The 25,836-nt window shown below is 35.9% G+C and overlaps 1 protein-coding gene across 1 annotated transcript in view; it reads right to left on the bottom strand.

Annotated features, from left to right (window-relative positions):
* The window catches only part of MCTP1 (multiple C2 and transmembrane domain containing 1), a 155,645-nt gene that overhangs the window by 84,184 nt on the left and 45,625 nt on the right, over window positions 1-25,836 (bottom strand). The window contains exons 10-14 of the mRNA XM_057372836.1: window positions 14,676-14,778; window positions 12,513-12,615; window positions 12,061-12,162; window positions 11,640-11,714; window positions 9,966-10,085 (exon numbers count right to left, since the gene is read on the bottom strand). Of these exons, the coding sequence (XP_057228819.1) occupies window positions 9,966-10,085; window positions 11,640-11,714; window positions 12,061-12,162; window positions 12,513-12,615; window positions 14,676-14,778 (503 nt within the window). The remainder of the gene's footprint in view (window positions 1-9,965; window positions 10,086-11,639; window positions 11,715-12,060; window positions 12,163-12,512; window positions 12,616-14,675; window positions 14,779-25,836) is intronic.

Here is a 25,836-nt window from a genome sequence, read left to right as displayed (position 1 = left end):
TTTTTTTTTTTTTTATAATTGACCTATGACTTTGATAAGGCTGCTTTTGGAAATACAGAGGTTACCCAACCATTTTATGGCTTTAACAAACCCTTCTTTCTGCCTCTCATTCTATACAATGTAGACTTTATTTGCACCCAAGTGGTACTAAATTACAGATAAAGTTACAGCAAATTTGTTTTCTCAAAAAAGCATGAGGCCTAACATCCCTTGAGTAATAACAGCCTTGCTTTTAATTCAGAAGTAGAACTGGAATAATTTTCCCTCAGAAAATGCAACAATAGAGCTGTTATTGCAGGACTGAATGGGGCATGGTTCAGTTTGCAGGTGTACAGGTGCTCCAGAGGAAAGGCAGAAGGGTGCCTGACCTGGGTGGGCAGTCCAGGCTGTGGTAGGTAATTCCAGACTGGCCCACTATCCATTGCACGGGGCTAACAGAGCTCTCAACTCTGATGCAAAGAAATATGCTCCAATGAATCAGTAATTTATAGACATGTATCTTGCTCTTACTGGTGAAATCAAAGGAGCTAATAAAAACCTGAAGTACCCTTAGAGCAAAGCAGAAATGTCTTAAAAGGTTAAAACTCCATAAATCACACCCAGAGCAATTCTTGAATATGAAAATACTACATTATAAGGATCTACCAGCACACTGAAGTTATTTTCCAAATGTTCCAGCTAACAGACTGTGATGAAGAAGTAACTTCTTTTTTTTTTTAAATGTGTTTTACTGGAGTTGTGTTAAAGAAGCTTAATATTCAGCTTTAAAACCTGTATTCAGGCTGATGTGAAGCTGCAGTGCTATGAAGGGAATGTTATAATACAGAAACAAAGCTCAAACAAGGTGTTAGCTACCTCTACTGTAAAATAAATCACTCCAATACAATTCTAGGTTTACTCGCTACAATATTATGATACTATTTCCAACAGATTAAAATCAAGAGCATTTAAGGAATAAGCATTAAGTGCTGTTAATGTGGTCTTATGCTGGTAATCATTGTCTTGGGAATAGTATATTGTGTTTTATATACTAATCCTGTGATGTGTTTATTAACTCAGAATCCCTCTGCTAACAATGGTGCTTTAAGCAATCAGTAATTAATAAGGTGGCAAATATCAAAATACCTACTTTTAAAATTAACTCATGTTAAAGGAATATACTATCTGCTGGTATTATTTCTTCTTTAAGAGAAAAGAGAAAAAAAAAAAACCCTGCATACAAGGCAAAAATTACCTAATCTTTCTTTTTTTAAGAAAATGTGCTTATATAAACATTATTGGTATCCCTTACAGTATTGATGACTCRTCTTCAAAGGAATTAGCTGGGTTTATTTATTAAAAACCCTTTTCCTGTAAAATGAAGAATTTGTCATTGAAAAATAAAGATTCAGGTGCATATACCTGTGCCTTCTGGTCTGAGATAAGGCAGAGATTTTTCTTCTCTTGTAAATGAGCACCAGAAAGAAACAGAGCAAGAATAGCTAAACAGACACTGGGTATTAAAGAATTGAGGAGAAATGTAAGGAATGACCAAAAGTTCCAATTACATAATACCAGTTTTAACAGATAACTTTGCAGAGCTAAGAACAGCTGTGACAGCAGTGGTCACTCTCAAATGAATAAGACTAAATAATGTCAATTTTTTAATTTTTGAAAATCAGTGGGTTCTTCATAAAGTACTTGTACCCTGGAAAGCAGTAACTCTTGTAACTTCAGAGCTACAATAATAGTGTAGATGCTATTCATGGAAATCTACAAACCACAGATCTGCAATACAGTTGTAAGTCTATTCAATATCAGCTGCAGCCATTTGGCTTATAGCTATTAGGTTTCTTTTAGTTTTATTTTAGTTTTAGCTATTAGTTTCCTTAGGCTCTCTTTTTTATTTTTCCTCTTCAGTAACAAATGGGGTCCAGTTTTTTCTACTGGATAAGTATTAATACTCACCCTGGAATAAATACAATCTACCCCTGAATCCAAAATAAACAATGCTTTTAAATTATGTCACCTTATTTATTGCAAAGTATTGAACAGATTTGGAGTATAAACACCTATTTTTTTAAGTAATTAAACTAAAAATAAAGAATAAAAAATGCTGCTTTTATTGAACAAGTGGTTATGATATGTACAGGATTTTTAATTCAAGGTCAACTGAAATTCTCCTTTCTGCAGTAGTTAAACAATTTAAGCATGACACTYGGTAAAAGTTTAACATTCTGTCCACACTCTTGAATGTTTCACATATTAAAAAACTATCTAGACAACATTGTTTCTTGCTTTGACACTTAAATAAAATTATCTTTGAGGCAGTTTTTACTCCTCTTTATATTGCCACAACCAGTACACGAGGTAGTGTGCAAGACAGGCCATTGCAAACACGCAAGCTTCACAAGTAATGTGGCTAAAGCTACAAGAGTATYTTCTTCACAAGGGTGAAGAAATTGTGAGTTAAAACAATATAAGCAAGACAAATACATTTCTTATGCATATTTGAAATATTTGAAGTGTTTTCACTCCAGTAAAATCCAGTGCACTGAAAAGAACTGGTTTTTTTACGAAATTCTTCCACCCAGACACGTATGTCATCACCTACCAGTTTACCTAATAAACAATTACTCTATAGGGATAAGTTCACTGAAGATTCCTTAAGGAGAAATAGGAAGAAACTGGCAGTTTAATTTCTGAACATGCTSTCCTTTCTAAGCCTGTTGCACACTATTTTCAGAAGATCTGAAGCACTGCTTCTCTGTCTTGTTCACCTTACTTGGCTTTTCTTACCAAAACACAAAAAATCTGCTTCTTTTGTTAATACACTGTGACTTTTGGCAAAACCACTATATTGCATCACTTCAACTACTGAATGGCCCAGCAAAATCAGTGTCTTCTACAGTCCTTTCACTTCAATGATCCACTATAATACCTATTGTTAYGAAAATAAAAAGTAAAACACTCTTGGTAACATGAGTTTAAGATATGTTGGTTCCCATAATGATTTATCATTAAAAGATGATGAAAAAGTAAGATATCTTATAACGCAATCCTATGAGGTATCTAAGTAATGGAAGTTTAATCCTGGAGATCTCCTGCAATGACTGTGGAATAGCATCTCAGAGAACCCAAGGATGATAGGGTACACAATTACCTTAGAATTCCCAAATTACTTAATAATCACCCAAATTCAGTGATGTCTGAATTCCTTTAAATGCAAAACTTTTCATTCAGCACAGTTTTATGCACTCAAAAGGAGAGTGCAAGTAAGAATCTGTGACGTAATGCAAGCCCTTTTTGGGGGCCCAATGGTCCACTCTGCAACCCTTCCAGTAACACCAGGCAGWAGGGCACTGCCTTGTACACACCTTGGGTAGAGCAAGACTGCAACTCACACAAATTGGCTGCCCAGATTTCTAGTGACATCACTGCCTCAGCAGGAAATCTTAGCTTGTTTTTAGAACTTTTCAGTTCTTTTAATTGTAAATACAGGAAAGTTTWAAAAAAAGTTTTTGTCAACTTCTGTAATTTTTCATCAACCACATTTTTGTGTATTAGACTTCTTGGTGTATCAAGCTATAATAGCATTTGAAAAGATTTTTTAATTAAATACTTTCAGAACACTGTCAGCTTTCCAAGGAAAACAGGTAGGAAGAATAGTCTGGTATTGAAGGAAAAGTCTAAGACTTGGGATACCATTGCTCTGTGCTGGTTTATCAAACAATCTATTCCTGTTTGATAGATCACAAAATAAGGAAAAATTCCCCACACTGCAGAGGTGTTTTTGAGATTTAACACCTTAAGATTAGGTACCTAGTTAGGTACCTGAAATATACATTCAAGTAAAATAAATACCTAAGGGAGCAATTAAAATGCTTAAAGGTAGAGGTGGTGCCATTTTAGACACCCTTGGGTGGGCACCCCAGTCACCTGGATGGTGATGGCAGAAATGACAGAGAACCTAAGATGGACACATACTCTACTGGAACATCAGCTGGGCAGCACATAGGATGTTYTACATTAATGAAAATAGCACCAGATCTGGGCTTGGACAGTAAATCTCACTTCTAAACTGGTTCAGCAAGTATGCATTCACTAAGTGAAGAAAGTAAAATGAAAGTGACKTTTTATAAACAAAATAAAATACTAAAAGAAGCTTTTACAGGTGTTGGTATTCCCCAGCCTTCTTTAGATTGGATTTGCAAACACATAATTTGTGAAACAAAGCATATGGACTGATGACACCAGTTTTTCCACACCAGCGTCATTCCTCATTTGTTATAGTTAAGAGGTGTTTTTTTGAATCATAGCTGTTGCTGTTGTTCCTTCAGTATAATAGCTAATGGAGCTCTATGGTCATACACAACAGGTTCTGCTTTTTACTTTTTTCTTTACTATCCCACTTTCTAAAACCTGGCACAAAATATAGCTAAGCATTGCAAAAAGCTCAAATTCCACTGAAATTTTGCAAAGGTCCAACATAATTTCTGCTTGATACACACAAAATTAGGAAAGAGGAAACAGAACTTAGACCACTTTACGTCTGCTTTACTTTAGAGGAAAAACCTCACCAAACCCTACCACAATCTGATCTACTTCCTTTTCTAACTTGCTGGTGAAGATACAGCTGACAAAAAGCTGAAAGACTCTTGCACATGGATGTAACCTGCATCAGAAATTAATCTTGTTCCTTTACCTCRAAGTTCTATGTCACTTTACCTCTGCAAATCTCTCTTTTGAAACAGGCCGTTTTGACAGCAAAAACAAATTTTGGAAAGGCTTTTTTTGGGGGAGACAAAAGAAACCTTTTGCAACTACCTAAMCAGCACTTACTCAAATTTCAGATTCTAGACAAGAGGTGACAAARATAATCTGATGATATATTTCACTCAGGTTCAGTAAAAAACAATTTGAAGGTTGTATCCTCAATAATAGTATCCCATATGGGAACATCTACAAGTCTTTTAATATATCTGGAAATTCTGATTCTCTTACAATTGAAGTTGGAAAAAAAAGGGAAAATATGTAATAATTAAGACAAGTACATTCCAAGTCCTGATGGTGTCATATGAACTCTCCCTGAAAAAATAATCTTTGTCTTTCATCTTTGAGTGAACATTGCTTCCAAAATACACAATAGTGATCGTTTCCCCTTTTAACAGGGAAAAGCTAAGCAAGTTGACAAAATTGCTTTACTGTCTCATTTCCTTCTAGGAACCCGGTCTTTTCAATCTTGTTTCCTCTTCAATTAATTAATGTGACACCTCCACTCCTAAATGGCATATGTGTAAGAGAACTAACACTTAATCAAAAGCTAGGGACACTATTATGTCATTTTCACACATGAATTCTGTAATGTTAGAAGACAAAGTGAAGGTGAGTTAGACCTGACAAATGACTTGGATGCAGGGAGAGTCATTTTATCAATATTTGAAAGGCTAAGAAAGAAGAAAACTATTTTCTATGTGCATGCATGTAACGTATAGAATGAGTGAGCGGAATAAAAACAGGAATAGGAGAGTGTGTTCATAGGAAGCTTTAATTTGAGGCTAACGTGTGTTGATTGGGGTGAGGGCACTCCATTTCCAAGAGAGAAACTGTTAAGAGTAACAGTTAAACGTTCAAAGAGGCAACTAAGTACTTTACTGAGGCCATTTTGGCATACCAAATAATTTGAAGATTATATATTCCCTCATATTTCATGTTCAGTACTCCTTCAAGTAAAATATGTGGTTCTCTTTAGTTACTCAACTATGAAAAGTAGTTTAAAGGCAAGGGGACATTTTTGATAATGCACATCTTAAACTTTTCATTAAACTACCAAATTTAAATTTTACCTTTTTGTGCACTCTGACATTTTTGTCTGGCATTTTCATTAATTTTGCAACATACATAGCTGAAATGTTAACTGATCAATACTTTGTCTCTCTCATGTAGCACTAGAGTAAAGCTCCCTAAGGACCACAGAGCAGTACAGAAATTAAATGTGTATCAAATGTTAATGTTAAACACAGCAGTACTTACTGTATAATGACTGAAATGGCTAAAAGAATTCCAAATGGACAGATGGTAGCACAAATTATCTACAATCACATTTCAAGATTAAAGTTTGTCCCATGAAATAATTCATTGGCTCACACTGAAGTGTGTCCTTTTCCTGATAGCTTCCTTGTCCAATTATTTTTCTGCTCATTACAATGAGAAATGCTAGTAYTGGAAAAAAAGACTACACACTTTTTTCCCCTCATGTTGCACCTACTGACATCTATAATACCACAAATATGTGGTCAAGAAACTGATGGAAATTAGGCCAAATTTAGCACATATTTCAGTGCCTACAGGGGATTAATATGAAGAAAAAGCATCCACTTTTGCATACCCTATTGAAGTTCTTCTGCTTGAAATGTACCATAATAATTACCAAATTTAAAAAAAAAAAAATTCAAAAAAAAAAAACCAAAAACTGCTAAATAGCTAAATACTGCAAAGGTCTGTTTTAAACCCAGAAAAATGTGATTTTATTGCAAAGGCTGGGATGTTCTGGTTTTTTTTCCACTGTAGTTAGGTGCTTAAGAATCATAAATTAAGTACATAACACATTCTTGATCAGTCTCTGGACATGTGATATAATAAAGCGGTTCTGGAACAGAAATATTAACTTAATGTTGCTATGGACTTCCCTTATTTAAGAGGAAATAAATACAAAAAACAGGAGAGACTATAGAATTTTCTAATTACTCTAGGCCAAAGTCATGTGCCAGCCAGACCAACCCACGGTTCATGAGCTATTTAATAATATCTTTGAATATCAGAAAAATTAACAGTCAATAATACATCACAATTATATCAGCCTGAAAATATTTTTTTAAGAAAAGATATTGGTAGGCATTTTTCTTCTGCTTTGAATTACCAAAGCATAGAAAAACAAAATGGAGTGAAAACCCTAAGAAATATCAGACAAAATCCCCAGTGAAGATGAKGAACTTAAGAAGTTGCACAGAAACAGGTGAAATACTGTTTAGTTGAGGAAAAGTGATCTGGAACATTGAATACTTCTAGTTTCCGYACACAGCATAGGCAACACTGGTCACTCAGCTGATGCCTTTGGACAGATTTTGGAAATAATTATCCTAAAACTTTAACACCGCATTTCCGYACCTAAAATGTCCTAAATAATGTAAAAGTTTGAAACAGGTAAGCTCAGGAGTATAAACTATCAGCAAGCCCTTTCAATGAACACTGTTCATTGGTGACTAACAGAGTGACTCTCCAAGGAGAATGACTTTAAAAAGAACAGCAGTGAAGAGTGCATAAGGCACATAAAGCAGGTAACTGTAGCAGGTTATAGCAACCATATTAATCAAGCATTTCTATAKGTTTGCAACCTATAGGTTTGAAACYTATAGATCCTTTCCAGATCTATCTCACTAATTACATTTTTGGAAACTGAGCTGTTCTGCCAGAATCCCTTCAAGTGTGGTCCCCATAACAAAGAAAATCCACACGGTAAGGTACTAGAAAAAAGTATCTGTAATTGTCATGCCAAGGACGTGGGGTATTGGGAGATACAAAATTCAACACCCACATATGCAACTTAGGTGAGATGACTGTAACTCTATACCAAGATGCTACCCATCAGGGTAACAATATTCAAATCCAACAGGATGGAAGAAATGGTTAATTAAAAACGTTACCTCTTTCACATTGTTTATTAGTCTGTCTAAAGAGATGGAAACCTCTAGAACAGCCTTTTTATCATCTCCTTTCTGGCACTGACATTTAACTGTGACATTTCTAACCTCTAGGAGGCAACATCAAGAGGAGACATAATTTGTATAATAGTAAAGAGATGAAAATGAAAAATATAGGTACATTTATTTTATACACTCTATTAAATTCAAATGCAACCTTAGTGCAAGTATAATTCATCATAACACAAGCAAGTGGATCACTCTCAAGATTTCAAGAGCCTATAAAAGTCCAGAAACCAWCTAAACCCAAAGCTTGTAATCATGATAAAAATCCACATATATTTGACTTGGCTAGCAAAAAATTTCTTTTGCCTGACAGAGGAATATTTTGATCCTTGGAGAGAATAACATCAGGTCAAAAAGCACAAGATGAATTTTGGATGTGAAACAGGAATACATTTGTACAATCACAGCACTGATTGCTGTGATTGATGTAAATGTTAAAATCTACTGCAACACCTACATGGCAAAACAAATACTGGTAGGAAACCAAGAAAATCAGTCTTTTGATAAATATGTCTCTCTATATACATAGGTATGAAAAATGAATATATCTGTAAAAATATAATCAGGAACATGTTTCTACATGCAATACACTGTAACTACAATAATGACATGTATGGACTATCGACCTCCCTACTCAAATTATCTGTTTTATGTACTACTACTTATTATATCACTGATTTTTTTCTATGACCACAATTACCATTTAAGAGCAACACTTCTTCCATGGTCATAGCAGTGCACCATGGAAAAAAAAATTTAATTTGCCCAAAGACTAGGATGTCTTTCCATTTTCCTTTCTTTCACTGGCAAAAGGTGAATGTTTTATATCCTTATTAAAATCAAATTTGGAGTGATGAGTACTTACTAACTGAGGCAGTAACAGTGATATGAACATTTGAGTCCTATGTTGAAACCTGCATTTTCCTACGAAATGTTGGTAACTTTTAACTGAAATAATAGAGTGCCTTTCTACAGCAAACAGCAGCAAGCATATTTAATCTTTGCACATAGTGCCAGTACTACAGACATCAGTAGAAGCATAAACCCCCTGACTATTTGAACACAGTCATGTATCTCCAGTTCTACCAACAAACACGGCAACCAAGGTCTGGCAGTATGCTGCCATCCTTGACAGGCACATGGTGGTTTAACAAGCAACACAGTACAAATGGAGCCCTGCTGAAAAAAACCTTCTGCAAAACAGCATCACTTAGTGACACACATAAAATACCCCATTTTACTGCACAGCCTGCTCCAATGCCTGGTTTGATTTCTCAAAATCTGAGGCACCTGACCTTTAGGCACCCAAGGAAAAAGTACTGTCACCAGACTCTGTAATTATTCAAAGTTAGACCAAAACCATTCCCTGTTCATAATCATGGTGGAGAGGCTCATAATCTGAGTATTTCCACCAATGTAATAAATTTAGATATTCCAGAAAGTACCTTCATGCATACATTTTTAGTCCTAGTGGAACTCTCTAATGAAAAAATAAATGGTGAATCACGTGTTTTTTGTTGTTCTTATGATTTTTAAAATAAAGAGATATTTAGCTAGGAAACACAATGCAATCTACAATTACGGTTGGAATTTTAAAAATTTAACAGGAAAATAAAGTTTAATACTAATGAAGATAATCATAAAGAAATACAGTTTTGTTAAATAGCTAAAAATTAGTTCATTAAAAACCACTCACTAAAARCTATGACCAGAGCTTGCTGCCTAAAAGGTACTAGTTTGTTTGTATTAATGGTTTTAAAGTTTGCTTTTTTTTAATTTTGGTGGATTTTTTTTTAATCTAGTAAAACCACCTTTGAATAATTAATAATAAAAAATACTTTGAAAGTCATTATTCAATATAAAAGGGGACAAAACAAAATTCAATGGAAATAATTTATGAGAAGCTTAAAATATATTATCCGTAGTTCACTGACTCTATTTTGATTTGGATCACCTCCTTGTAACTTATATAAGCAATTACATTTATACTATAAATATAAAATTATAAATTTTAAAGAAACACTCTATCTTGTTTTTGTGACATTTTAAACTTAATTACTTTTWAAAAAAACTGAATAAACACAACTTACAGTATAATCATAATGTAAGTCCTAAATAAATTAAGAAGAAAAAGAAACCACCCCATCTACACAGCCTCATCTCTCAGTCTAGAGCACAAACACATTGGGGTGATTAAAATTAGTATAAAGAAGATCATACCAAAAAAGCAGCTAAACTTCTTGGTGGAGAATCCCAGTCAAAACAACTGCTAATATAGCAGACAGCAGTAACCAGCGCCATGATACAATGCTTCATCCGGATAAAGTTTCTTAACAGTAGCTGTTAAAAAGATGAAATAATGAAATTGTTTCAAAACCCCAAAAAGTTTAGAAGAGGCTCATGTTCACAAATACTGTCTTTCTCAATTCAGGTGAAGGTTGAGAAAATAATAAGATTTCTAGCTCACAAATTGAGCAAATTAGTTTAAAATCTGAGACTCRGAAGAGGGAGAATTGTTAATTTTGTTAATTGCTATTTGTTGAATTTATTTCTATCTAGAAGGTGTATAAATTGTTCAACAGTAAAAAGCCACTTGAAAAATTCCACAAATTATTTTGTCCATTAGATTTTAATATGATTAAGCCTTTCTTAACAAATGTTGGCCTTTCTTAATAAAAAGATAATGCAAGACACTAACCTGAAACCATGCAACATTACAGCTCTAATATATTTAAGACATCTGCATCATTTAACATTTCTAACAAATTTGTCAGCTGTGATGTATTTTGAAAGCATTGTTTTAGTATTGACCAAAGTAAACTGCATATTTTCAAATTAAATATATGCAAGACATAACAGTTCTAGGTTTTGACTCAGGAAAATGCACTTAAATCCTCTAAAATGGCAACACACTTCATGACAAAAAGTGAACAAACCAGTCAACGATTTGTACTATGTACTGAGTTGCACAGAAAATGATCACTCATCCTGCCATCTGCAAAAGTCACAATGCCATTTTCTTTATGAAAGTGGGAAGAAGAATGAATCTTGAGTAAAAGGCTTTGTTGCTTCTTTGCTGGAATAATTATTCAAAATGCAGCTTTAGTAACTACATTACTCAAAATTGCAAACAAAGAAATACTTTGTTTCTTGAAATGTTTTTTTAATGAACTGTATCATAAACTGATATCAAATTCATCCAGCATTTATCCATGCTCAAGTCTACAAGCTTTCTGAAAAAGAGAAAACAGTTCTGCGACCTTTGACTTTTCACTGAAAACAACAAAAATCCTGTTGTCATAGTCCAACCAACTCTCTCCATATAAGATACATCATTGTGGAACACGGAAAACTGAGTCCCAAGTAGTTCAAGTAGAGAAAAATACATGAGTTTAAATTTTTTTTATCAAAATACTACAATTGTGTGTTGCAGAAATATCCCGAGAAAATAGAAAGAGTGCAGACATTTCCAAAGAGTTTTAGTCTGCTTTTACCTTTGATTCAAAGCTTATTCAAGTAAAGTATTTAAAATTTAGCTAAAAGAATGCTGACTCTTTACCCTGAAAAAAATGGAGAACTTTTAGGTCAARTCAACAGCAAAAAATTATGCAAGACTTAGTTTACATGCACCTGTGCAATAATCTGATATGTGTGAAACCTGATGGTTTCAGCTGTGTTCTTATTCATGTATTTCATGGAAATCAGGCTGCAACTTATAGAGGAGACACAATAAACCCATGTATTTTGTTTCTGACTTCTCAACCTATTATATTCTTTTGCAAACATGTAATGAAAATGTTATTCTTTACTTTCAGCAGTATGATACCAGATATTTGAATGTGCTCACTTGATATTAAGGATTTTGGAAGGGATTAGTGTTTCCTTACTCTTTACCTGTTTAGACAGTCTGTCTTCCTCTTCAATGTACTTCTGTTCTTTGGGCATTAAGGTTCGTATGCTGGCTTTCACCTATGCATTAAAATGTGGGTCAGTATTTCAAGTTTACTTGCTCCTTGCCAATAACACAGGCTTCAGTTTGCAAAATTTACCAGGTTTCAAAGTCATGCCTGCCAAGCCTGGGACACATAAGCGTACACAGAGACAAGAGTTGCTGCTCTGTACATTAGCAGCAGTAGCAGCAGCAGCAGCAACAAAAAGAGTGGGTGTGCCAAGCAGTGGCAGAAGAGTATTCTGTAGTATACATCAAGGCTTAGAGAAAATGAGGAATGACAGAAATTCTCTACAAATCAAGAACAAAAGCTTTCATGAAACTGAACTCTTTAGCAGTACAAAAAAACCCAAAGTTAAGACTTACAGCATTAAAAATCACATCTATTTCAAGATAGATGACCCCCTTTGTTGGCCCTGTCAGCTGCTTGTTTTTCAAGACGTAGGCTTTCTGTTCACCATTTTGAATCTGCAGGAAAAGGACATGACAGCCGTCTGTCTCGCAGTCTCCACTGAATACACCCCCCCCGGTGACCCCTGACCCCCAGCTGCTGAAACTGACAGAGAACCCAAAACAACTGTGGCAAGTCTGACAAGTACCTGTTCATTACCAGGACCGAGTCTGTCAGGAAAAATTAACTATCATGGGATTCAACATGGCCGTGAATAGAGTATGTTAAAATTTTAGTGTTCTTATTACAGTCCTTGGTTGAGAAATGACAGACTCAGAGCTGCAAATCTTTTTTTTTTTTTCTTGTCTCTCTTTCCCCCCTTCAGCAGGAAAAAATCAGAGCAGTATGTCAGGTGAATGAAACTTACAGACAGCAATGGTATAGCAACTTTGCCTAGAAAGTCAGCACTTCGATCGCGGTCTTCATCGTAAACCGTCACTTCAAGCACTGAGTGGATGTCCTTTATATTGCTACAAAGAGAGAAGCACACACAGAAGAGAGAAGTCACCTACAGCAGCGGGTACCAAGGACAAAACTGTAAAAGGTTAGCACAGATATCACCTATTTTTCTAAGGCATGGAGGAGAACTGTACTTAAATAAATGAGACATGTCTGCATATAACCAAAGTGCTTTCTAAGGGCTGCAGAGTTAGTGGTCTCTCTCTCTCTCTTTCTCTCTCTCTATGCAAGGCTTTTCCAGCAGAATTTTTCTGAAAGATATTGCTTTAAACCTCCTACCTGGGGTTTGCACTGCATGACCTGAAGGAGCAGTACTGGGGGATTTACAGCCACCAGCAGAAGGACTGAGAGCTTTTAAAAGCTGCTCTTAAATACTGCTAGCCTTGTGGCAWTTCTTACTGGAAATACTGTGAAATCTGTAGGTTTGTAAATGGAAATAATGACAAGCTACAAGAGCATATCCTTGCACTGAGAACAAGCTCTGTATTCTGAAATCCTCATTTAATTACAAATATACAACAAACTACAGCAAGAAAGAACAAGCAGTATGGAACAATGCATCTCTCAGGCACAGCTGAGGCAAAAAAAAGACTGCAAGCTATTAAACGCTCTGTTGGTATGCACAAGAAATGTCTGTACATTGTAAACTTTTGGGTGAAAAATTCTAACTCCTTATTTGAATAAAAAAGAATTATTTGCGAGAACTCATATTTGACTGAACATCTTATCATGAAATACAAATTCAAGCTAAGCAGTTTAACTTCAGTAAAATATATTCCTCCAAATGAGGGATAGCTAGCCCAAAAATTAATTAAGAAATCAGAAGATAAATGCAAATGTACATAGAAAAAAAGGCCTTGCAAGCCTTTAGAGGTTCTCTATTGATTTCTGATTAGTCTTTTGTCCTCTACAAATCCAGGCAATTCCTTTTGCAGAGAACACTGTCAAGAAGTAGAGGATATCAGTTATTGGCTCCATTAGTAAATAATTAAAAATACGTTAATGAAGAATTTAGCATGGTTTTGCTGATAGAGAAATGAGGGCTACAATCATAAGCTGTGGAAAAGTACAAGTACTGTAAGATTTTTTTCTTTCATTTTGAATTCATTTCTGAGAGCTCACTGCAGGTCAAGAAAACCCATGGATGCCAAATACATGAATGAAAAATCTAGAGGGGAAAGCAAAATTTAAAATCACACTAAGTTTTGAGAGTAAGGGCAAAATATATCATTTCAATGTATGATAAAATGAAGCAAGCGTACACAAAACTAAAGCTTCTACTATGTTTGCAGAAGATTGTTACTGATTTCAGCAGCAGCGAGACYTACAAGGATCAGATTTTTCTACTCATTGGTGTCACATTACAGTCAGATAGAGTAAAGGGAGAAATGAAAGGCAATTGAGCCAGACAAACAACAAGGACATTTTGTTTGTGGAAGACTTTTTTCCTATTTTGTCAAAGCCTTTTACTGTCTTCAACATAACACAAGGATAAAAGAACCAATCACATCACTTCCCAATAAACTGTTTCAGACTGCATTTTACCCAACAGCTGAATTGTACTAGTATGGTACTAGATGGTATTGTGAGAAGTGTAGCTAGTAAATGGAAACAAGTGGAAAGAAGTTCATCACACTTCAGAGAAGTATAAATGCATGTAGAATTTCTAACTTTATGCCATTTAACAACCACATTTTTATGGATGTCATAATCACAGTATCTTTTTTCTCCCCCACTCAAAAACTTCAGGGGCAAATCCATCACACTGGATGTGGCCCTTGAAACTGTCTGAACCTCACAGGAGTCTGGTATTATAGCATTACTCAGACCGGTTTCCAAGAAACAGACCTGTCATTTTTATATTTTAAATGGTACGACTTCTCTAATATTTCTTCATGTTTTTAATCCTCAAAACTTATTTAGATGTTTAGTTTAGAAATATCAGTATGTCATCACTATTCTCTAGAACTACCAGTAAGTATCTTTGATCTCCAACACCGTACCCTTGCCTCCAAAACACCACCCAAACCCCAATGTGGATTCATTCCACCCTCCAAAACCAAACACCTACAATGTGAAGATTTTGTTCCATTCTGGATTGAGGTTCCTGTAGACAGTATGTGTCAGCAGTCTGTCATTGTTCAATTCAACTACACAAAAAGGGTCACTTTTACCTGTAAGAGAAAGTTTGGAACAAATTTTATGAACTAAGAAAACACATGATGGATAAGGTTTAAATAAAAACAAGTTTGAGGGCTTTTTTTAAACTTTCTAAGCTTCAGTGTAATGGTCTACACTATATTCAAGATATTCATAACGTACCAGTCATCTCCATAATCTATTCACTTTCTTTGCTGAAAGAACAACTCTTTTGTCTTAAAAAAAAAAAAAAAAAGGAAAAAATGTCCCCATCCAGACTCTTCTGATGAAAGTTCCTAAACCAGTATGTTCCTAAAAGCTGCCAAACACCCTTGTGAGACAGCTAAGAGGCTTGACTTCAATGGTGCCAATTCTCCATTGACTTTAAAGTAACATAATGAGAATATTTTGATATGAAGGAAATGTATTATTCTGTATTATTTTTAACAACACAGGACCTATTTGTGCTGTATTTTGTTTCATACTGTCTCATTTTGTTTCATACAGCCTCATATAAAAACCTAACACCAGACAAAGTGGTCAAGTATAATTGTATGGGCTGGAATGATGGGCTGTAGTCTCAGCACAGCAGAAAGTCAAACATGGTTGATATTTCATCACACACTAAAGCACAATAAAGTAGTTTTGCATATATTTACTAAGAGGTCTCTCAGCATGCAAGTCATCAGAGGAGAAAGTATGAAGGTGCTGCTTTGAAAATGCATTATGTAGATAACGGAAGCAAGATAATGGAAATTAATACGGAGATTTTTTTTTTCCTTAAAAGAAAAGGAACGGGGAAACCAAGTATGCATGTGTGTGTGTCCTTAAATATGAAATAGGCAGTTTACGGCATAAGACTGTAGGTGAGTAGTGCTTAAACACTATGCAAAGTGCAAGAAAAACTATCACAACTGCAAGTTGAGTGTTAAAACATGAAACTGGAACTAATCTTCAAGGACTGTTTTTGGAAAGGGATTGTGGTTTAAGCCCACCTGGAAATTAAGCCCCAGTTAACTGCTTCCCTCTCCTCCAACCTCTCTCTCAGGTGAGAGAAACAAAAGACAGAAATTATGGGTTGAGATAATAATTTACTGGAAACAGCAATGAGATAAGAAAACAGTGTATAAGTGACAGTGGTTACATACAAAATGCTCACTGAGTCCCACCCACTGCCACCATGGCCAGTTTCATCCCACTGCTCCCTCCATCACGATTTTTCCCACAAGCCTGAGACAATGAAAACCAATTGCACACAAACTTTCCACACCGGTACTTTTTCTCACCCAGAACAATGAAAAGAAACATAATGGCAGACAAATCCTCCAGCTGGGACTACCATCAACCCACCACTCCACTTGCCACCTGTTCCCTCAGAACCTCTGCACTGCCCGTGTTTTCCTCTACCAGAAGCCATGACCTCTTCATCCTGGAAGTGACACTCCCTAAACGTCCACCTGCCAGTGATGATTTGAGTGGTATAGAATAACAACCTAGACAGGCCCACATGGCTCCAGGCTCTGCACTCACATACCCCTGGCCTACAGTAGGCCAAAAGGATAATAAGAAAAGTAGACATCTGAATCTGACGCTTAAGAACAGATGAAAAAGGAGCTTTTTCTGAAAAAGGAGCTCTCCAAAGTGGGAGAAAGCAAAACGTGGAGGGATTGGTATCTTCAGCATTTCAGGGCAATCCTCAAATCTCTTGTAGGGATAAGACCTAAGGAATAAGGAGGCAGTTCTAATGAGCAGCTACAATGTTAACTTAGCTAACTAAAACATGCAGGGCATAGTGGGAAGGTAGTTTCAATGAAGAGGTAGTAAAGGTGRACTAAATTATTTAACTCACATTTCAAATTATGACAGTAATGATAACTGCCATAAATGCCATCCAAAACAGACATGTTGTACTGCTTATATATTTTTATTTTCTCCAGTAATTGAAGACAGTAACCTTTGCCTTTTGGCAGAGTACAAGAGTACACTTTATTTTCAGGTAAGTAGTTAAACGCTGAACAACAAATTACGGCATCCTGGACCCAGGGGAACTTCGTCTGATGTAAATGAACAATTGAGTTGCTTAGTACTTCATGRCTTGTTCTTGTCTCCAGACTTTCTTTGCGTAGTAAACTGTTCAAAATATATTGAATGTTGGCATTGGCCTTTCACAATTAAATCTAGCATACCAAGCAATTGTATTTTACAATGTCTTCTACAAATAACTCGGTACTATCTTTTAATGCATTATTAGAAACCATAAATTGAGTAGTTAGAGTAGCTACATTTGTGAGGCTACATTAATGATATTAGGGAGGCACATGATTTGCTTCATACCTTATACAAAAGACAATTAAATCAATACTTAGACAGAACTATCCAGGGACCACATCTCCAAAACTACAGTATTGATTTTGACTACATCAAGGGCTGATGTGCATATTATTAACTTTAATGATAAAGAATAATTGTTTTAACCACATTGTGAATTACAGTTAATTCACAGTTTATCTTCAGTTAAATACAGTTTATCTTATACAGAAAATCATACATTACTGAATGTTTCACAATATCTTGAAAAATGATTCATTAGTCAGCAGAAATGGATATACCACACATCTCAAGGTTCTTCTACTTCACAAGGCTAAAAGGTGGTGGGAAACTACTTATATTATTTGAGTTCCTTCGCTTTCAGTACTTGAAAAAGAAACACCCAGAAGATAGTTAAAATAACAAGGCAGCACTGACACAACAGGTGAACTACAATGTGTCATATTTTTACGTATTATCCATCATATTTGCATAAGGTGGTATAATGTGGGTTGAGCTTATTAAACATACAGAGACACAGGAAAATGCATTGCAGCATACACAGGCCACCTTCTATAAACAAAGAGATAGTATTATCTGCATTTATTTATTTTCTATTCCTCTTGGCATGCACTTTTCAATGATTCTTCTTATAGATTTATACAGATATCAATCAGTAATATGCAACATTAATTATAGGGCTCCTCAATTAAACCAATGACAAGTGATTTTCAGAAATGAAAAAAAATCCCTCATTCACAGTCAACATTTCCTACCTCCTTCCCCCTACCATTTGAAAATACTACGAAGACAAATTTGAATAAATATCATGAAATGGTTCAAGGGAAGGTTCAAATACCATGGCTGACAAAAAGAAGTTTCCCAGATTTGAATATCTCTGCTAAGGAATACTGGCTTTATCATATAAGGAGGTAATGAAGTCCCCATATGCACCATTGCCTACAGGCACTTCTTCCATATGCTAAACTCTCATAACCAAGGTGGGCATCTGAAAGGCACCGCTTGTTGATGACATGCTCAACATAAGGTATTGCAAACATTATTGAGATACTAACCCAAATAAGTGAACATGATCCAGAAGACAATGACAGAGCAATGCACAAAGACTTGGTGAAGTCATTATCTATCTGTCATCTTACAAATTTTCATTGTTAGAATGAATAACTGGAATCTAAGCTCTCACTGACAGCCTTGGCAACCTGCTGCATTTCAAGAGTATTCAAAATAATAGGATCATTCCCAATGAAAACCTTTAGAGAGCACTAAAATAGTAAAAAATATCCTTAGGTCTCTTCGGTATCTAGGAGGACCCAGCCAAAAGAGCCAACATCACTATATGATTCCAAACCAGTAGAACACACTCTAAAGGCAGCCCTCATACAACTTCTGTCAGTTAATGTGATTAGCTATTTCAAACAAAAGATACAGAAATKATTTTCCTCATTTTTTTTATAAAAGAACAGCACATGTTCAGAAGTGTATGTGCTCTCCCTCTAGCATTTCTAGAAGTACACTTAAAAATCCCTGATAAGACTTGTGCTGCTTACCCTCAGTTATACAACTCTATATTATACTGTCATGACAACAATGCCTTTCACTGTAGACTAAACCACAGCTGTTGCATGTAACAGTATATAACCAGTCATATGCCAAGAAATTCTACCAAACCCTCTGTATCCACTGAGGATCTTCCAGACAGCAAAACACACTGTCAGTGACTTTAGAAACATTTAGTTATTGATCAGGCAGATATCCACAATAAACTTCTGAATTCAACCCTAAGCATGTGGTCAATGTTGTACAAGAGTAACATAACTACCACCTGCCTAAGGCACACATCAAAAGCTTGCTCCCAGCAGCAGCAGCACCAACACCAACACTGAAAATGTTCAGTATCCCACGACCACAGTGGGCTAACTGCTATCACGCCTTATCACTGAGTGCAAGAATTCATGATAAAAGTAAGTAGTAAAAAAACAAAGTACACCTTCCAGCTGACTGAAATCAAACCTGTAGAAAACCTCAACAGAAAGTTAAACTAAATCTCATACATTCTGTTGCTGAAATGTCTCATTGTCTCTACCTGTATAGTCCTGAGGGCTCCTGAAATTAGAGAAAYAGACTGCTAATTTACATACTATGCATAATTAGAAGAAAAAGGRACTTCTCTTTTGACAGATCTCCCTCACCCCTTTTCCCGCTTCACCCCTTACAGAACTAGACTATCTGAGAACGAACTCTAGAGGTTCTACTTTGTATGCGACCACTAAAAGAAACCCTAGAGAGCTACTTACCTTTTAAAGCTTTGAATTTTATATTTATTTTTGAAGTTTTTGAATTTTAGACCACATGTTGCATCTAGTTTGATGACCCTGGTTTGTGCTATTGTGTCCTTAGACATTGCAAGACCAGAGCACAAATTAAGATTACCTTACTTAGATCTAAGAAAAGAATTTTACTTCCATCAGCTCTGTATCTCTTACATTGCACATCATGCACACATTAACCTGTCACCTTATTTCTCAGAATTACTGTATGTCTCTGGATGAACTGTACACCCATAACCTGAAATCAGCCCCAATTCTCCAAAAGAGTAGCAACCAGGAACTAGAGATGTGTAATTTGTTTTTTTCTTTAGAACTCAAAGTTCCCCAGAGCACAGGAAGTCCTTCACAAACCAATCAAAGTCAGCTGGGAGCTCAGATTCATTATCTGTTTTGGTTAGTTACTAAAACATTTTTCTCCTGCAAGAAAATACAAAGTGCACTTTTTCACCACAGAAAAAGGACCTAAGTAGTGATTGATAGAAGCAACCTTTAATTGCTTCTCAAAATATTTAGAAAATCAAAACAACAGAAAATAAAAATCAAAGCCCTAATCTGCACAAAATTTTAGCTTCTGGAGTTTCTTCTCAAGTAGCCACAGTACCATACTGCCTGTGTTTTTAGGGAAGAATTTGGGAAAGGCTCTTTGCATCAGTTCAAACACCACAGGACTTTCATCTGGCTCTCTATGCTGGAACACATGAGCAAGCACCAAWCACATGAGGTGACTTGTGAACCCTTGCACAATGATGGTCACAAGCTGGTGGACTGTGTCTCATACACAYCATTGCAGCCTGTCTTCCAGGCTGGAAGTGAGCTGAACTGTCCATCTAGGGGGCACCCAACAAACTGTTGGGTGTCATCTCAAATTCAACCACAAAAGTACTATTTATCACAAGAGATGCTAAAGACACGTGATAAATGTTGCACAATTCAGTTGCAATGATCTTTTATTTGTCTAAATATGAGCCTTACCTAAGTGTGAGACCTATCAGACTGAAATAAAATATAATTCATATTTCTGGGCAACCTATATACACCTGTCTTTCAATGGTCCCTCAGGTTCAAATAGTTCAATCTAAATATTTGATTCTTGGCAAACTGTTTTCCAGCAAAAATTAATTTTGTGGCATAGCAGTTTTTCCAAACAAAGACTTCAATTAAATGTAATTGCACTTTTTCACTCACTTCCTYGCTCCATGTGAACACAAAGAATTTTATTTGATGAAAAGCTGTCATATCTTAAATTTGCACATCTTGCTTGCCATGTTTTGTACAAGTTCAACTGTGATTTTATTATAAAACTTCATTAAATACATGCATTTGTCTCCAGAAAACTGCATGTCATCTGCATATTATACAGTTAAYAGTGTAAAACATGAGACTTTAGTAAACAAAAATATGGAAACATTTATATTTTATGCAGTAGGATAATTATCTGGTTTAGAAAGGAAGAAAGCATTTGTGTACAGTAATAAACATCACGCTTTTCTATTTTCAATCACTGATATTCCAGTCTGTAGGAATGAAAATGAAAAATCATAAAGACTATAGGTCACTGTAGAAAGGCTTGTACTCTCCTAATTAAGGATGCCATGGGCTCTTCCTAGGAACTACCACTGACGTAATTGCTCTTCAGAGCAGATGCAAGCAAGAGAACACATGGCAGATGTATGTGTCCCCTGAAAATCTCACTGCACTTCTTAAGTATTAACTCACAAGGAACAGCAGATAACTCTGGACTGGATACCCATAAGCCTTGCAGAGGTACTTCTGCCATGGCTATAGAAAACATGCATTGCTTCAGTATAACTCAAGGGAAACCAACAACTTCTTTTTTTTTTTCCATTTCAAAAGTATTCTCAACAAAAGGAACCATGTGGTAAGATAAATACAGATTGGCACTTAACGTCTACTTGCCACTGATCAGTCCACAAAGTYATAGAAAGTGATAAAAAGTCAATTTCAGCATTAGTTAGACCCTGAACCAATTTTAAATAAATCATTAGCCTTATTCTAAATATTACAAGAATTTTGGCAGTACTGATATGTTACCAAACTGAACTAAAAATGCCTTGGACACTTAAAAAACTTAATAAGGGATTTCAATTTCATTCTACATTTAAAAGCCAAGTTCTCAAACTATAACTTTAGAAAGTTCAAACAACTTTAACATGGCTATGAAAGCCAAAATATTGTTTGAATATTTCATAGGYTATTATGATTCTCTCCTGCCTCTGGCCATGCCTATCCATTACAGATCCCACGGCAAAAAAGGCCTTTTTTTTTAGAAGACAAGACAGCCWGTTCATGACTCTGGGGGGCAGTGCCACTCATGCAGACACTAATGTCACTAATGTTGTTCCAAGCTCCCTGCCAGCCAGCTGCTTGCAGCAGAGCAGTCAGTCTGACCTTTGGCCAGGAGGAGGAATGGCTCAATAGCATGAGAAGCTGCCTTATCTAATGGATTAAGTACAGAACCCAAGCGAAATGCCACCTTTGACAAGGACTTGCTCTGTTGGCCTTAGCTGAGTCAGTTAACCTTTCTTAGTTTTCCATCTTTAAAATGGACATTATAATTCCATTCTATCTGTGCTGATGCAAACATACTGCAACAGACTGACGCCATGAATGCTRAGGTACCTTATGAGGAAAGTCAGTAATGCCATAATCAAATCAAACTCTTCTCCACAGAATATTTCCAGAAAAAAAATTTTAATCACAAGTCATTCTTTCATTAGATATATAATTATAAATGCTACAGTTAACAAAAAAAAAATCTTTTCATAAAATAGCTTTCAAAAATACTTTTTAAATTCTGATTTTCCCATTGCTATGCTAGAACTGGTACTTAAAATCCAGTACCTTTGCTGTACATGATATGAGACCAAAGTCTTCAGGTGACCTGTATGATAGGACCTGATGAAATATTTTATCTACCACAGAATACTACCCATTTACTAGATTTTTGTACTCTGTGGAGATAGTTCAAGTATCAAGTATACTGAAATCTGTTCATGCTAATTGACAGAGCAAATTACTTTTGAAACCATATTTCCGAAGGGCCTCTGAATTTATTCCTTCAATTTTACATGCATGGGCTTCCATACCTTTGTGAATTTAATGTTTCTGACATTTCCTAGCATTTGAAGAACTATTTCAAAGATCATTTCTGCACATGTGATGTTAGGACAGCTTAGCAGGACAGATTTTAGAAAAGACATTTACATTCAATTAGCCTACTTTCAAGTACTGTAATCAAAATTTTAACATGAAATTTTCTTAGAAAAGAGAGGCTGAATTCTGGACATAACACTGGGGAAAAAAAATATACTAAAAATTTGACCAATTTTCTATTCTTATTTTCTTTTTTTCAGAGGAGGAAAAGTCATAAAAGCTTTTGAAAACAAACCTAAATATCATTGAGCTCTTTAGGAAAATCTGATACATWAGGTTCTGAAATCACAGTACTCAGAAAAAACACAGACAATTGATTAATAATGAGGATAGAAATACAAATGAATTTACTTCTAATGAAGACTGAAGACACAGTAATCAAAGTGTTAAAAATTCATTTCATGCACATTTCATTTGCCTCTTAGCTGATATTTATCGCATAATTCTGTGAGAAAGTGGAGGCCTAAGATGCTCTAGATAAATGTCTCAATTAATTGTACAGAGGTAGCCCTCTTTGAGCTGAACCAGAGCTGTGAGCTCTTTATTAAAAGCGCTATTCTGTAGCCTGTAACCTTGTTCCTTGACTCCTCTCTAGTTTCCAATTTAAACAAGTCCCCATGCGGCCCACTCTAAAGGGCTTTGTCTCCCTGTCATTGTTCTGAGAGCCAAGGCATCCTGGAAGTGTGAAATCAGACCTCATGAGCTGAACGGTTCCCCAGGGAACACAAGACCTCGCAGAAGGTCAAAGTCATGGGCTGGACCATCTGAAAGCGTCTGATCGCTGGTCTGTGACACAGCAAGAAGGGTGGGGGCAGGGGGAGAAGGGAGCCAGGGGGCTAGAATTGAACACATCTTAATTAAAGCCCAAAGACTGCAAAACAAGCTATTTTCTAGTCAGGCCATCTTACCGAGTTTGGGTTTTRCTCTGCTAATGAATCTGTGTTGCTAACTATTATTCCCTAAAAACACAGCACTTTGGCTGAAATCAATCAAACATGTGGCTCATCTTTTCCTACCCTGCTTACTTTTTATCAGTGATAAGGCAGAAATCCTGGATTTTATTTCACAACACAAGGAAAAGGAGCAATGCATCTGCCCCAATAAAGGAGATGCAGGCACTGCCTTGCAAAGCCAGCAGCCTTCCACTACCACCTGCCTTTACCTGACTATGCTGTGGAAGGAATTTATGTATCTGACTATTGCCTAACCTAAACTATGGCACAGTGAAGGGCTTATTGCTTTACTGCCCGTAATTCATATRGGTTAGGTGAAAACCATATGTATAATGTCAGAAGCCAAGTATCATTATGAGTCCACTGTACTTCAGGTTTTACTGAACTGTAAGGAAACCTCTTTATATCAAAGGATGTCACTGTAGGCACAGCACCTATCCTGCCAGGGCTCTACAAGCAGCTGAATCCTTGAGAAAGTCTGCCAGAGAAACCACAAGCAAGAAAAGATGCAGGGAAACAGGAAAATAACTCTTTGTAGTTTAGGATTTAGGAAAAAAAACAGCTATGTGCTGTATAGCTAAAACACAATGGAAGATTCAATTAAATTTTCTTCCCAGATAGAGAAGGAAAAAATAAATTTAATTCTCAATATATTTCCATTCATTAGATTACAGTTTTAAAGAATTATATTAAAAATACAAAATTTACAGAAAGGTGTATTTGCTATGACCACAATTTCCAACAGAATGTAATTTTGCATTGGTGGAATCCCTAAAATTCTGTTTTGACCATGGAAAGACAATCCTTTTCTGGGAGAAACAATCTCAGGGACCCAATAATTTTCCCAAAGATCCTGGTCCTGATAGATACTCTATTTTTCAGCTCTCTGAAAAAACAAGGTGAGCTTTCAATCACCGGTGGGGACTCTCACAGCCCCTCAGCTGTTCTTGTCCTAGATCTGGCAAGCGGGTTGAGTGAGATGTCTGACTGTTTTTTTCTGGGGTATTTTTAATATCCAGTTATGGCATGTTCCAGCAGCAGCCCATTTCAGAACTGGTAGTGTCCACTTGCTCCCCTGGCCACAATCTAACTGAAATTTCAGCTCACCCTGGCATACTATTCATCGCATGTACATGTGAGGGGGGCTGTAAGCTGAGACCTGAACCACCACCCTTAATCACTCTCTTTTTAAGAAAAAAATCTGTACTAACCTAAGGATTTGAAGTGCACTTTCCAGCGCTAAACTATTGAAACTCAAGGAAAAAAAACTGCCCTTGGTTATCAACAGTTTATTAGGGGCTTAGCTAGTGACCTATTGTAGTAGCATTCCACTGAGTGAGGCTATGAGCTTGCCGAGGAAGGGAGTAGAATTGAGGGTTTCATTAAAAAGTAATTTGTGCCTTTTACTCATTCATTCAATGGGAGTCTCAATTGCTCTTTATTCACACAGAGTTAGCACACTATTACAATGCTGCTTAATGTATGATACAAAGGAAAAATTTCATGTTTTGAAAGGCAAAAAAAACCCCTTGCAATGGTAGTAAGATTGATGACTACTTAAAAGATTACAGAAATCTTTTTCCCTCTGTTCTTATATTTAATGATGGAATATTTAGTATTTTAAAAATCTACTCAGCTCAAACTAATAAATTTTGATTTATTACTATTACTACACATGAAAAGATTCCTAGGAGTGAAATGGGATATGCTCTGCAGACAAGAAACAGAGCAAAACATACAGATACTACACAGTTGTTCTAGCTACTGTTGTGACTTAGGGGCAAAAGACAAACTCTGAAAATACAATACAGTATGATGAGAAAACTAGTCCTTAGCTTTTACTCGCAGAAGCAATCTTAGCAGTATAAGTAACGCAATGTGTGACAGTGCTCTCCACACTAATTACTAAGTTGAATAAATGTGGGTCAAGTTTTTACACAATTTTTGTGAACATGATTTACTGACAATCACCAAATATCGACTTTATTTCTCATTATTACCATCAAAGTTTAATTTTAAATGAATGACCTGTACATAATTACAAGTAACTAAAAATAGCTATAAACYACTAGACCAGATAATAGTACCACTTCACCCTTTTTCAAAATACCAGGTTATTTTTGTCCAAAAYATACAAAATTTGTCACACCTGAAATGTGCAGCCATCTTACAAAATACATCCTCTGTATAAATGCTCTTACCCATGAACAGACAGAATATGCAGGACAGGGAAGATATTGAGTGTTATTCCCCATTCTCCTGTCTGCCATCCTAATTATAATGGCTGAAAATTTTTGGTAGCTCTGTACAT

This window comes from Malurus melanocephalus, unplaced genomic scaffold, assembly GCF_030028575.1.
Source record: "Malurus melanocephalus ecotype Western Australia unplaced genomic scaffold, MMel_1.1 scaffold_7, whole genome shotgun sequence".
NCBI classification, from domain to species: Eukaryota; Metazoa; Chordata; class Aves; order Passeriformes; family Maluridae; genus Malurus; species Malurus melanocephalus.
The sequence above is the reverse complement of the archived record's forward strand: the minus strand, read 5'-3'. Positions and strand labels throughout refer to the sequence as shown.